Source organism: Choloepus didactylus, chromosome 8, assembly GCF_015220235.1.
Source record: "Choloepus didactylus isolate mChoDid1 chromosome 8, mChoDid1.pri, whole genome shotgun sequence".
NCBI classification, from domain to species: Eukaryota; Metazoa; Chordata; class Mammalia; order Pilosa; family Megalonychidae; genus Choloepus; species Choloepus didactylus.
Genome location: NC_051314.1, coordinates 106403643 through 106418022, shown reverse-complemented (window position 1 = coordinate 106418022; position 14380 = coordinate 106403643). Strand labels below are relative to the sequence as shown.

At 36.5% G+C, this 14380-nt stretch overlaps 1 protein-coding gene across 4 annotated transcripts in view; it reads right to left on the bottom strand.

Moving 5' to 3' along the window:
- Nucleotides 1–14380, bottom strand: part of ITPR2 (inositol 1,4,5-trisphosphate receptor type 2) — a 550850-nt gene that overhangs the window by 273733 nt on the left and 262737 nt on the right. For all 4 annotated transcript variants that reach the window (XM_037848345.1, XM_037848346.1, XM_037848348.1 and 1 more), the window contains 3 exons: nucleotides 13628–13828; nucleotides 11383–11634; nucleotides 8774–8899 (listed from right to left, as the gene is read on the bottom strand). In XM_037848345.1, the coding sequence (XP_037704273.1) occupies nucleotides 8774–8899; nucleotides 11383–11634; nucleotides 13628–13828 (579 nt within the window). The remainder of the gene's footprint in view (nucleotides 1–8773; nucleotides 8900–11382; nucleotides 11635–13627; nucleotides 13829–14380) is intronic.

The window sequence follows — 14380 nt, the reverse complement described above, 5'->3', positions numbered from 1 at the left end:
AGCTAACATCAATCTAATACCAAAACCAGGCAAAGATGCTACAAAAAAGGAAAACTACCGGCCAATCTCCCTAATGAATATAGATGCAAAAATCCTCAACAAAATACTTGCAAATCGAATCCAAAGACACATTAAAAAAATCATACACCATGACCAAGTGGGGTTCATTCCAGGCATGCAACGATGGTTCAACATAAGAAAATCAATCAATGTATTACAACACATTAACAAATCAAAAGGGAAAAATCAAATGATTATCTCAATAGATGCTGAAAAAGCATTCGACAAAATCCAACATCCCTTTTTGATAAAAACACTTCAAAAGGTAGGAATTGAAGGAAACTTCCTCAACATGATAAAGAGCATATATGAAAAATCCACAGCCAGCACAGTATTCAATGGTGAGAGACTGAAAGCCTTCCCTCTAAGATCAGGAACAACACAAGGATGCCCGCTATCACCACTGTTATTCAACATTGTGCTGGAAGTGCTAGCCAGGGCAATCCGGCAAGACAAAGAAATAAAAGGCATCCAAATTGGAAAAGAAGAAGTAAAACTGTCATTGATTGCAGGTGATATGATCTTATATCTGGAAAACCCTGAGAAATCGACGATACAGCTACTAGAGCTAATAAACAAATTTAGCAAAGTAGCGGGATACAAGGTTAATGCACCTAAGTAAGTAATGTTTCTCTATGCTAGAAATGAACAAAATGAAGACAGACTCAAGAAAAACATACCATTTTCAATAGCAACTGAAAAAATAAAGTACCTAGGAATAAACTTAACCAAAGATGTAAAAGACCTATACAAAGAAAACTACATAACTCTACTAAAAGAAATAGAAGGGGACCTTAAAAGATGGAAAAATATTCCATGTTCATGGATAGGAAGGTTAAATGTCATTAAGATATCAATTCTACCCAAACTCATCTACCGATTCAATGCAATCCCAATCAAAATTCCAACAACCTACTTTGCAGACTTGGAAAAGCTAGTAATCAAATTTATTTGGAAAGGGAAGATGCCTCGAATTGCTAAAGACACTCTAAAAAAGAAAAACGAAGTGGGAGGACTTACACTCCCTGACTTTGAAGCTTATTATAAAGCCACAGTTGTCAAAACAGCATGGTACTGGTCAAAGATAGACATATAGATCAATGGAATCGAATTGAGAATTCAGAGATAGACCCCCAGATCTATGGCCGACTGATCTTTGATAAGGCCCCCAAAGTCACTGAACTGGGTCATAATGGTCTTTTCAACAAATGGGGCTGGGAAAGTTGGATATCCATATCCAAAAGAATGAAAGAGGACCCCTACCTCACACCCTACACAAAAATTAACTCAAAATGGACCAAAGATCTCAATATAAAAGAAAGTACCATAAAACTCCTAGAAGATAATGTAGGAAAACATCTTCAAGACCTTGTATTAGGCAGCCACTTCCTAGACTTTACACCCAAAGCACAAGGAACAAAACAAAAAATAGATAAATGGGAACTCCTCAAGCTTAGAAGTTTCTGCACCTCAAAGGAATTTCTCAAAAAGGTAAAGAGGCAGCCAACTCAATGGGAAAAAATTTTTGGAAACCATGTATCTGACAAAAGACTGATATCTTGCATATATAAAGAAATCCTACAACTCAATGACAATAGTACAGACAGCCCAATTATAAAATGGGCAAAAGATATGAAAAGACAGTTCTCTGAAGAGGAAATACAAATGGCCAAGAAACACATGAAAAAATGTTCAGCTTCACTAGCTGTTAGAGAAATGCAAATTAAGACCACAATGAGATACCATCTCACACTGATTAGAATGGCTGCCATTAAACAAACAGGAAACTACAAATGCTGGAGGGGATGTGGAGAAATTGGAACTCTTATTCATTGTTGGTGGGACTGTATAATGGTTCAGCCACTCTGGAAGTCAGTCTGCCAGTTCCTTAGAAAACTAGATGTAGAGTTACCGTTTGATCCAGCAATTGCACTTCTCGGTATATACCCGGAAGATCGGAAAGCAGTGACACGAACAGGTATCTGCAAGCCAATGCTCATAGCAGCATTATTCACAATTGCCAAGAGATGGAAACAACCCAAATGTCCTTCAACAGATGAGTGGATAAATAAAATGTGGTATATACACACGATGGAATACTACACGGCAGTAAGAAGGAACGATCTCGTGAAACATATGACAACATGGATGAACCTTGAAGACATAATGCTGAGCGAAATAAGCCAGGCACAAAAAGAGAAATATTATATGCTACCACTAACGTGAACTTTGAAAAATGTAAAACAAATGGTTTTTAATGTAGAATGTAGGGGAACTAGTGACAGAGAGCAATTAAGGAAGGGGGAAAAATAATCCAGTAAGAACAGATAAGCTATCGTGGGTAAATTTAACGTTCTGGGAATGCCCAGGAATGACTATGGTCTGTTAATTTCTAATGGGTATAGTAGGAACAAGTTCACAGAAATGTTGCTATATTAGGTAACTTTCTTGGGGTAGAGTAGGAACATGTTGGAAGTAAAGTAGTTGTCTTAGGTTAGTTGTCTTTTTCTTACTCCCTTGTTATGGTCTCTTTGAAAGGTTCTTTTATTGCATGTTTTTTTTTAAATTATTCTTTTTTTTAATTTTTTTATTTTTCCTACAGTTGATTGAAAAAAAAAAAAAGTTAAAAAAAAAAACAAGGAAAAAAATATGTAGAGCCCCCTTGAGGAGCCTGTGGAGAATGCAGGGGTATTGGCCTACCCCACCTCGATAGTTGCTAACATGACCACAGACATAGGGGACTGGTGGTTTGATGGGTTGAGCCCTCTACCACAGGATTTACCCTTGGGAAAATTGTTGCTGCAAAGGAGAGGCTAGGCTTCCCTATAGTTGTGCCTAAGAGCCTCCTCCTGAATGCCTCTTTGTTGCTCAGATGTGGCCCTCTCTCTCTACCTAAGCCAACTTGAAAGGTGAAATCACTGCCCTCCCCACTATGTGGGATCAGACACTCAGGGGAGTGAATCTCCCTGGCAACGTGGAATATGACTCCCGGGGAGGAATGTAGACCTGGCATTGTGGGATGGAGAACATGTTCTTGACCAAAAGGAGGATATGAAAGGAAATGAAATAAGCTTCAGGGGCAGAGAGATTCCAAAAGGAGCCAAGAGGTCACTCTGTTGGGCACTCTTACGCACAATTTAGACAACCCTTTTTAGGTTCTAATGAATTGGGGTAGCTGGTGGTAGATACCTGAAACTATCAAACTACATCCCAGAACCCATGAATCTCGAAGACAATTGTATAAAAATGTAGCTTATGAGGGGTGACAATGGGATTGGGAAAGCCATAAGGACCACACTACCCTTTGTCTAGTTTATGGATGGATGAGTAGAAAATAGCGGAAGGAAACAAAAAGACAGACAAAGGCACCCAGTGTTCTTTTTCACTTTAATTGCTCTTTTTCACTTTAATTATTATTCTTGTTATTTTTGGGTGTGTGCTAATGAAGGTGTCAGGGATTGATTTAGGTGATGAATGTACAACTATGTAATGGTACTGTGAACAATTGAATGTACGATTTGTTTTGTATGACTGCGTGGTATGTGAATATATCTCAATAAAATGAAGATTTAAAAAAAATAAAAAAAAAAGAAGGAATTATTCTTACAGTGGGATATGGGGGTGAATAAAGAGTTCAAGGGTAGAAGTGCTAAATTTGATGAGCACACTAGATAGCCAAGTAGAGATGTTGGATATGTGGACATGTGAAACTGGACATCAGGGGAGGAGTTCAGGCTTCGATCATCAGCCTACAGTCATGAGACTGGATGGGATCATCAAGCAAAGTGACTGTGATAGAAAAGGGAAGAAGTACAAGGTTCAGCCTGACACACTCCAATATTCAGAGTGTGGGAAGGTGAGGAGGAAATAGCAAAGGAGACAGAGGAGGAGTGACCAGTAAGGTGGGAGGAAAACAGAGCAAGACTGAACCCTGGGGGCTAAGTGAAGACATGTTTCAAAAAGGGACTGAAAAACATGATAAATGCTGACAATAATTCAAAGGGCAGAAAGTATAATGTAGACAGGGAACAATCATCTGTCAGAACAGCAAAAGAAGTGCTCATTCCAAGTGGGCACCCTTACTATAATTTATCATGAACCTTAACTAGAGAAACATGCTATACAAAGAATAAAATTTAGAGAATACTTCATATGTCATCACTCCCCTGCAATCGTAGCTAGTAAGGCCATATAAACAGAAACCTTTCAAATGAGACTTTTCAATAGGTCATTGTCCTAGTTTACCAATGCTGCAGAATGCAAAACACCAGAGATGGATAGGCTTTTATAAAACGGGGGTTTATTTCACTACACAGTTACAGTCTTAAGGCCACAAAGCATCCAAGGTAAACACCTCAGCAATCGGGTACCTTCACCAGAGGATGACCAAAGGCGTCCTCTAAACCTCTGCTAGCTAGGAAGGCAGCTGGCGTCTGCTCCAAAACTCTGGCCTCAAAACGGCTTTCTCCCAGGACGTTCCTCTCCAGCAAGTTTGCTCCTCTTCAAAACATCACTCCCAGCTGCACTCAGTGAATTTCCTCTCTCTGAGTCAGCTCATTTATATAGCTCCACTGATCAAGGCCCACCCCGAATGGGTGGGGCCTCGCCTCCATGGGAACATCTCATCAAAATGATCATTACCCACAGCTGAGTGGGGCACATTCCAAGCAAATCCAACCATCACCAAAACATCTGCCCCACAAAACTACAAAGACAATGGCATTTGGGGGACACAATACATTCAAACCGGCACAGTCATTAAACTTAAGGAAGCCAATATAAACATGGAATCAAAAACATCAAAGAAAACGTATCCAATTCTATCAAATTAAAGAACCAGGAAAGTGTGTTTCAAAATACAGATAAATTCTTTGTTTACTCTTGCTTCCTACCGATTTGGTAAGCTAAGAAAAGAGAAAGAATGGCTCAAGTTACCTATCTGAAAATGAAGCATACACTAAGTATACACTGATTTGTCTTGTTAAGCAATGGCTTATTGGATAAGGACATAGACACTGTATTATATGTGCCTCCTACATTTTATCTTATGGTCTAATTTCATCTGCAAGTACACCACTTAGAGTATTTCTGGTAATTTCAGGATCTTGAAATTAGCAACAAAATTGGAAACATCTTCAAAAGAAAACGTCGAGTCTGAGGCCATCACTGACCATAGCCCACCCCCACGTGAGCTCTAATAAAAATGACCCAAGTCACCTGACTTTGCATCAACAATCAGTTATAAAGTCAAAGAAATGCATTTCTGCCCTGCAAACACCAATTCTGGCTGCACTGAGATACAGATCAAAGCAGGCTGTCATTAAATGCTCTGAAAGACAGTGTAACAACTTTCCATAAGCCTAATAGCTTTGCTGCCTGCCTAGATCTGCTGTATTTAAAGGACATGAATATTGTTTCTGTCAGGAACTCAGAATGGAAACAATGTAGTACCAATGTATTAATACAATCTTTCAGGAAAGATCTTCTTGTATGGTCTTAACTGGATAAAAGGCAAACAGGAAAATGAAGGTACTAATTAAGATGACTCTTCAGAATGCTTTACTCAAGAGCAAACAGAAAGAACCAGGTAGTACACAAGAGAAAAACATGAAAAGAAGAAAGGTAGAAGGTGGTGTGAGTGCCACTACATATTAATATTTCAATTTTCTTTGTAAACAAGATTGTTCTCCAGATTTTTATTAAAATAATATAGACATCCACCTTGCATTGGTCAGTACTCCCTGCCTGGAGTACTAGGATCCACCCTGAATATCACACTTTTAAACAGAAACTCTGATAAATTAGAGGGAATCCAAACATGTGTTGGAAACAATAAGGAGCCCAGAAACCATATCAGAAAAGGAACTACTGAAAGATGAGAAAATAATAGAAGCCATGGGCAGTATCATAAAGTATTAGAGAAGCTGTTGTGGAAAAAGATACTGGATTAAGCACAAGATCGACCTTCTGGAACCCAGTAGCAAAATTATAAATCCAACCTAGATGCACCTAAGCTCCTTTAAGTTGTAGAATTTTATCATTTCAAGGTAGATCAGTAGCTTAGGGGAATACATTATTTAAATAACAAGCACTAAACACTAAATCTTTGGTGAAATGAAAGGTCTTTTGTGACTGCAGAAGGAAGAACTAGATAGAAATAGTAAATAAAATAAAAAGTAAAATAAAAGAAATAAAATTTTCTCTCAATATAAGAGCTTTTAACAATTAAAGTCATGCAATGATGAAAACGGTTGACTCAAGACATAGTAATATCTTTGTTAATAGAAATATCTGGGCAGATGCTAAAGACTATGAACTGAACAAAAAGTTGAAGGGTATGACTACTAATTAGTCTTTTCCAGCCCTAAAATCCTGTGATGCTTTATATCCATCTTATCAAATACTTTTTCTCCTGGTTACCTTCAGCATTTCTCACTACTCTAAATTGAATTGTAAATCACTTGTTCCAGAATTTCATTACTTTGTTGTAACATCTGAGTTTAGTCTATCTCATAAGTGGCTCATGCCAAATCACTACTAAGCGTGACCAATTTGAAGGACAGGGTTTCCTGTTCTTGCCTGTGCTGGATGGTCTCCATTTTAGTTATCTCCAACATTACTATTTGGTATATGCTGGGGAAGCTTCTTGAAATTGCTTAAAAGGCTACACATAACCTTGTAATACTACTGATGATGACAGTATTCATCAGGTTTCCTTTTCCTTCCCTGAAACAGCAACTGCGCTTCACTATCAACCCTGGTGAGGGGATTAGAGAAATGCTGCTTTAAAATATAAATAAGAGGAAAACAACAAGAAAGAGATAAAAAATACTTTTTTTAGTATAACTAAGTTGCTATGGTTAGGATGAGTAACTAGACCAAGAAGACCTTGAAATTTCCCTTGAGCCTTTATATAATAAATAACATTGTGTATTTAATCAAAATAATTAAAGTAAAAATCCTTCTCACCTGCATTTTTTAAAAGAATATATACATCTTTGCCTTAGGGGCACATCAATGGAAAGAGTATGCCCAAGTTACCATAACCAGTGGTGGTTATCATTAGCTTTCTTCAGTTTGAAAAAAAAAAAACCCTTTTAGCTTTACAGTTTGTGCTGCCTAGAATGTGACCTTTGTCTCTTTAAAGCTTATCTTTAGTCCATAGTGCTCTGCACTTCTGCAAATCGGTTTATAATCTCTTTAATATCTTCCTGCATGTGCAATTTGAAAGCTCAGTCATCGGCAGATAAGCCATCCTTTACTTCAAGGTCCCTGAAGATACTTTCAGCCAGTTGGATACACAAGGTCAACAGGGTAAACAGAAGTGGTACACTAAATCCAGTATAAAACAGGATGATTTATCCATGGATACAGATTTACCTAAGAAACTTTAGCAAAGTAATGAGTGGCTTTTAGTTCTATAGAAATGAAATAAAACAGGAATTGCTTTACTTCACTCATGCTTGAACATAGAAATCTTACACACTACACCATAACGAAGGTAAAATAAGCCGATTTCACCAGGAAACCTCGACTAAATAAAAAGAGTAACAGGACTGGAATAATACATGACTTGAAGGTTGCTCTTCGATGTGTAGGTCTACAGGCAGTGTTTTATTTTATCTACTTTGTCCTCCTCCTTCCAGAAGGGTGTAGTGAAGCAGTGAGTTCATGGATAACAGCTGGCATCAACTCTTAGAGTGGAAATACAGACCTACTAATCCCTCTCTCCAAATACCTCTGTATAAAGCTTATATGCAACCACCAGCACCAGGACATGCAGGATGGCCAAAGAGATGGAACAGGCCACCAAAATTTATGATAGGTCTAAAGAGTTATTTATATACAGTATCTTCTATGAGTGAAACCCTTATTTGAAGATTATATCTCGTAACTTAAAAAGGGACAACTAGAGATAATTTTTTAAAAACTAAGCTAACCAAAATAATAGACCCTGGATGTTATGATAATTCAGCAAAAGAAAAAGCTAAGATGTCCTAAAGAAAAGTGAATGTTACCTATGAAGAAGGATCCTTCCTTTGTTCCTACCTTCTTCCTTCCTTCCTTTACTCAATACAAATGGAGCAAAAATATATGCTAGGCAGTGTTTAGAAAAGCCAATCAGGTTCACATGTCCTCTCCCCACCCCCCAAAAAACCAAAACAGAAATGGACTCAAAGTAAAAAGCAGAACATATTTTGGCTGACATGAGTAAAAACATGAGACCATAAATTATTGGAGCATGCTTCCAAGGAAGACTCTGAATATGAAACAGCAGGCAATGGTGAGTCGTGAGTAGTTTGACCAAGTACCTACCTGCCCGAAAGCAGTAACCAAGACCTCCCGAGGTGCCTTCCATCTATAGTTTGTAATTACATCCATGGTAAGAGGTGGAATACAAATTGACCTTTGCCATATATCTTCTCTAACCAATGTAAAACGACCATTAAGTGCTATTAACTCATTATGTTATTAACAGACAAATATAGAAAGTTGTAAGGGTAAAAATGAACACTTTATCTGTTGCAATACACGCATCTATATATTAAAGCTCATTTACAACCTTGTGAATGTAATGGATTAAATTTAAAAGGTAATGAGTTTAATTGCAAATTTTCATCAAGATGCTTAACATTGTCCAGTCAAAATATACATTAACAGTTCCACTACCTTACTAAATGTGAAATACTATTTAATGAATCAAAATGCTTACCCTTGCCATATCCACCAAGAAGTTCTCAAATAATTTCCATATGTGGTTACTTGTGTAGATTTCTTTCATTTCTACTTCAGTGTCAACATAACAGTGATTAACAAAATTCACATAAGCAATTTTAACCTGTACAAGGATCAAATACAAAAAAAAAGTTACTTTCTTTACTGTTCATTTTCAAATATCAATTATGAATAGTTAAATGTTTTTGTTCCTGTAGCATATTACAGTTAGCATAATTTTTGAATGCCAAGATAGCATTCTCATCCCCCCTCTTCTGCTATATTGCATCCCCCTGGGCCCAGAGATTGGTATGAGAATGGACATCTTTCTCAAAGCAAGCTTATGATATTTGCAAACTAGACTTCAAAAGCACTCTCTCCTCCACCTCTCCCCACCTCCCACCTCTGTCTCCCTTTGCTAAAATGGAACAGGGTAAACCTGAACCTTCAAGAAGCCATCTTCTCCAGGTATATGTAGGGAAATTATGCTCAGAAGGAAAGAATGAGGCAAAAACACTGAAGGAAAAGGGACAAAGGCTGGAAAGAATTCAGACATTATTTGAACTTCTGGTTCCAGTTTAAGATCTATCCTTTAACTCCCCAAGTACAAGAGCCAATAAAATTTCCCTTTTTGTTTAAACTAGTTTAAATTATGTTTCTGTCACTTGCAACCAAGATAGTCCTAATATATATTAAATACAATTGACTAAATAATACTTTATTGCCATTCAAAAATAGTTAAACTATTATTTCTTAGAAGAAACAGGCTCACAGTTTAAGGAAACAGAACATTTTTTATTATTTTAAGGTATAGCAAAATTTCTTTCCAGATTTAGCAAAATTCCTCATAATGGACTGGGGATGAATCTCACTAACTTATACAATTTCCAAAGCAAATAATTTTCTTTTCCTTATTTCTTTTTTGAGCTATGAAAATATGATGAATGCTATAAACCTTCTCCCCCCAAAAATATATATACATTAAAAATTGTGTGAAAAATTTCAGGGAACTATTGGAACCCAAGTTAGAAGCATAATTTGGAACCCAAGTTAGAATTGGGCCAGCTCTCAGGCCCTTAGTGCTTATCTGTACTTGACTCGGGTCTAAATCAAACCTCCAAGGCAGGTGCCTGTGTCAAGGATTGATCATCGGGAGGGAGGCATCCTGGCCAGCCAGCACATTATCATGGTTATAGTGGCAACAGCTAATAGTGATTCAGTCTTTACTAAGTGCCAAATGCTATCAGCAGTCTGTATGCATTATCTATTTAATTTAATCCTCCAACAATCGTATCAGGTATAAACTAAAATTATTTCATTCTAAAATTGTAGAAATCGAAGAGAAGAAAACATTAAGTAACCTGTTGGTCACACAGCTTGGAAGTAATGGATTCAGAATTCTGACTCATTCTCTAATTCATTCTTTCATTAATTCAAAACATACAAGCTCAGGCTCAGACAATATAACGATGAACAGAAACGGAGCAGTTACCCTCAGAGAGCTTGTAATCTTAGGGAAGTAAGAACATGACAGACATTTGTTAACTAGCAAAACTCAAATGTCAAATTTCAACTTATGGACTCCACTAAGAGAGGTGGGTTTCTCTCTTCCTGGAAGAAGTTAAACTTGAATCAAGATCTGAAACATGGAGAAGTTCAGTTCACGAGGAGGAGGGGTAAGAGTGGTACAGTCACAGGGAAATGTATGTGGAAAGAAGCCTGGCCAGACCAGCCTCCACTTAGGACAGAGCCCATGGATTTAATCACTAAACTATACTTCTCTTTGCCACCTTATTTTCGAACCAATAAAGGCCACAAATTCCTCTTGGTTTGAGGTGTCAATAATTCTACAAAATTTCGCAAAAATACACTTTCAAGTCCATCAATAAGTAGGACTATTTGGAAGTGGGGAAGTTACCCTCATCTGACACCTGTTTAAGGTACTGGGATTTAAATGTTTGGTTGTATGTCATACTCCATGTATCTCATATTTACGAATTTTGCAAAAGTATACTGCAACAGTAGAGAAGAAATTATTGCAGTGTACATTCCTGGAAGAATCATTAATTGAATTCTGTTGGCAGACAACCAGCTTTGATGACTTTTTTTCTATCAGAGCCAAATGAGTACAGAGAGTAAATGATGATGTGTGACTAAAGCAAAGTATACGTCCGTGTTTTCAAGAATGTATCTATTCCATAAAGCAAGATAACCTGCTAACTCTAAGATGTGGTCCTGCTGCACTCTCCTAGCCTCTCCAAATCAAAGAATATGAATTATTTAAGAAGCAATTATTTCATGCTCAAGAACATATTTGAGGTTACAAGTGAACTTTTCTGTTTGATCACACTTGCATGCTTAGAATTTAAGAGGTTAGTAAACCAGCAGTGGTTATACTTTTTAAAGTTTTATCTTCTTTCATAACTTCTTATAGAACTAAAAAATAAATTTTGTGCCCTTAAATTTCCCTGATTATATACAGCTAAATACAGTTACTTCACTAATTATATTAATTCATTATAAATGCTACTATGGTGGACACATGGCACTTATGAACTTTAAAAAATTATAACAATTCTATAGCTGCTAAGCTTTTGCAAGGCTTACCTCAGGGATGCAGTCATCGTGGGTCACCACCCTCACTATGTCATCCAGGGGCAGAAGAGAATTGCACTTGATTTCAGTGTAAACATTCTTCCCCTCTGTGCATGCTGCCAGAAGTTCCACAAGGGTGATGTGGTAGGCTAAGGGGCCACTCTCATCACCACGATCTCTCTCTGAACACATCATATGGAGAAGGATGGGAAACGATGCTCTATCATTGTAAAATATCAGCACATCTTCACCCCCATTTATCAACTGAAATGATAACAAGAGAGTCTACGTAGCAGTTCAAATGTTCATCCTGGTAGTTCTTTCTAAAGACTTGGTCTATCTGGAAACATGTGTATCTCTTTGTAAAAACATAGGTTATTTACAAAAGCAGAACTATGCCAAGGCAGGATGTCAACAAGGGTACACAAAGGTCACAGTCACTACAGCCATGTGCCAATCAAAGCCATCAAGAGACATGGGAGGAGGGGCTAGGGACACAATTAAATGACACAGATCATAGTGAACTGATCATGAGTGAGATACCCACTAAAATTAAATATCCAAAAGAATAAAATTCTTCTCCTCTACTTCAAATGGAAGACTCCACTGCAAAAACATGAGAAATCTCGTAAGTCTAATTTTACTAAAGCAGAATAAAAGATTCCCATCCACTTCAATAGTGACTGAATAAGCAAGCAAGTACATTGAGCCAAATACAACTTTACAAAATCTGGAAATTCCATGTGTCATGGGAAAGCATCCATAAAGAATGCAGATTGAAGCAGAATGGAAGAAATAAGGAAAAAAATAAAAGACTTTATAACAGAGAGAGAGAGACAAAGAAATGAATAGGTAGGGGCTTTTAGAACATAAATTTCTTCCCTATTTTAGTGGAGAATTCCAGAAGGTTGCAATTTTATAACTAAAACTCATTAAATCTTATTGTCTTTCTATTATCAGTACCAATTTTCTAACACCAATGTGAGATATTTTTGTGGATAATACAGCTCATACAATTTCTCTACATTACATTTAAATTGGTAAGCCAATTAGTTGGCTTAATTTGAAAGTTTTGCTGAAAGGGAACATACATCTGTCAAAAATACGTATTATATATCAGCATAATATAATATTCCAAACACTTCTTTCACATAGAAACTCTGCACCTAATAGGTATAATGGGACTGGCATAAATATTTACTGCTTTCTAATCTTTTCTTTGGTAATCTTTAGCACAAAAGTGAATTAGTTCCCACACCTCTGGGCAATAAAGAACTAATGTAAATGTAAATGTAGATGGGAAAAGGGCAAATTTTACAAGTTTAAAATGTTCCTTAAAATGTTTAATAACAACAATTTAAATTAAAAATTCAAGTCTTCAAACTTAATGAATTTTAAGATTGTTACGATGTGAGAAGGGACTGATGCATCAATATGGAAATCTCTGCTATCCCAAATTTAAGGTATATAATCATGAAAATACCCCCAAATCAATGCAATCTACTACATAACTGGAAGCCACTGGCGAAAGCTGCCTTAATCCATCCAGGCCACTGGAGAACCATTAGGCCACAGAGATAGTGCCTTACCCAAACGGGCCCAAAGAGCTTCAGTACTCCATAGTATCTACTCAGTTCCTAGCAAGTAACTTATTCACTGTGTAAATCTTGCTTAATGTCAAAGGTCAAAATGAAAAGGACAAATAAATGAAGTATTTCATCCATTTATTTTTCTTAAATTAACTTCCTCTAAATACTTAAGTTTCTGCATGCTGTAATAAATCATTGATGGGTAGTTTCTACCTGTTGGTTTGATTCTTTTCAAAGCCTTATGCAAATAGCAGCAGAGAACACTGATTCTACATATCAGAGCAGAATAACAAAGCCACTGGAAAAGCAGAGTTTAGCCTGTCGTTGTTTCATCTTTGAAAATGTAAGAATATAAAATTTTGCCACTTTAGTACAGTAATATTAAAATTACAAGTAATCTATAAAATTTCATAGGATTTTCCCATTGTTTAAAATACACAAATTCATTGTGGATCAAAAAGAAAAAATAAATTCTTTTAAGAAATCATGAAATTAATTTCTGCTTTACTAGATTCAGGCAAAATATTTTCGTGCTTAAGAAATCATGATTACATTAAATACTTTCAAATCCTATGTTGTTGGGGATTTTTTCACCCCAAATTAACAGAAAACACATACTTGAACATATTGTTTATGTGAAGCTGATAAAATGCAAACAGAGAACATACCTCTGTCATTACCATATCCTGGCATTTCTTGACATATTTACCATCTGCTTTTACGATCGTTTGCAAAAACCTCAGGTATTCCACGTGGCGGCCATGTGTCTCGATGCAGTGCACAAAGTGTTGCACAACTCTCTCACTAATTTCATTGCACAGATGGTAATTGTTCATGAAGATGTGCCGCATGGTTTCTGCTTCAAGGAGCTAAACACACAGGAACATGCCCTTGAAATTCTGCAAAGACTAATTTTCTATTCTACTGGACTTAGACTAATTTCCCTGCTTTTCATCAGTTTTATATTTTATACAAAGCAATAGTAAGTTTTCAGTATATGTCTACTACAAAATTCAAAGGGATTATTACCATTAAAAGAAAAACGAACTCAGAAAGAAATTTAGCTAGGGAAACGAGCTTATCGCAAAGTTCAACTTGTTGGCAACAGTATTCTTGAGATTTATTTCATTTTATGTTACTCAGAAGTTACTTCTTCTCTAGTATCCACTGAAACATACTTTATAGACCAGTCAGGTTATTTCCACCTTTGAGTTTTCAAAATTTATCTTGCTCATGACTCGGCAGAGTTAGTTCCTTGTTCTACCACATTTTTCTTCCTAACATTCAACTATATACATATAAATGAAGTTGCCATTTTAACGTAAAATTCATAAAATTTTTCAATTTTATTTAAATGTTTCCTTAATGTAAGCATAAGACATTCAGTTTTACGGAGAGAATCCCTTCAAGGACAAAATGAG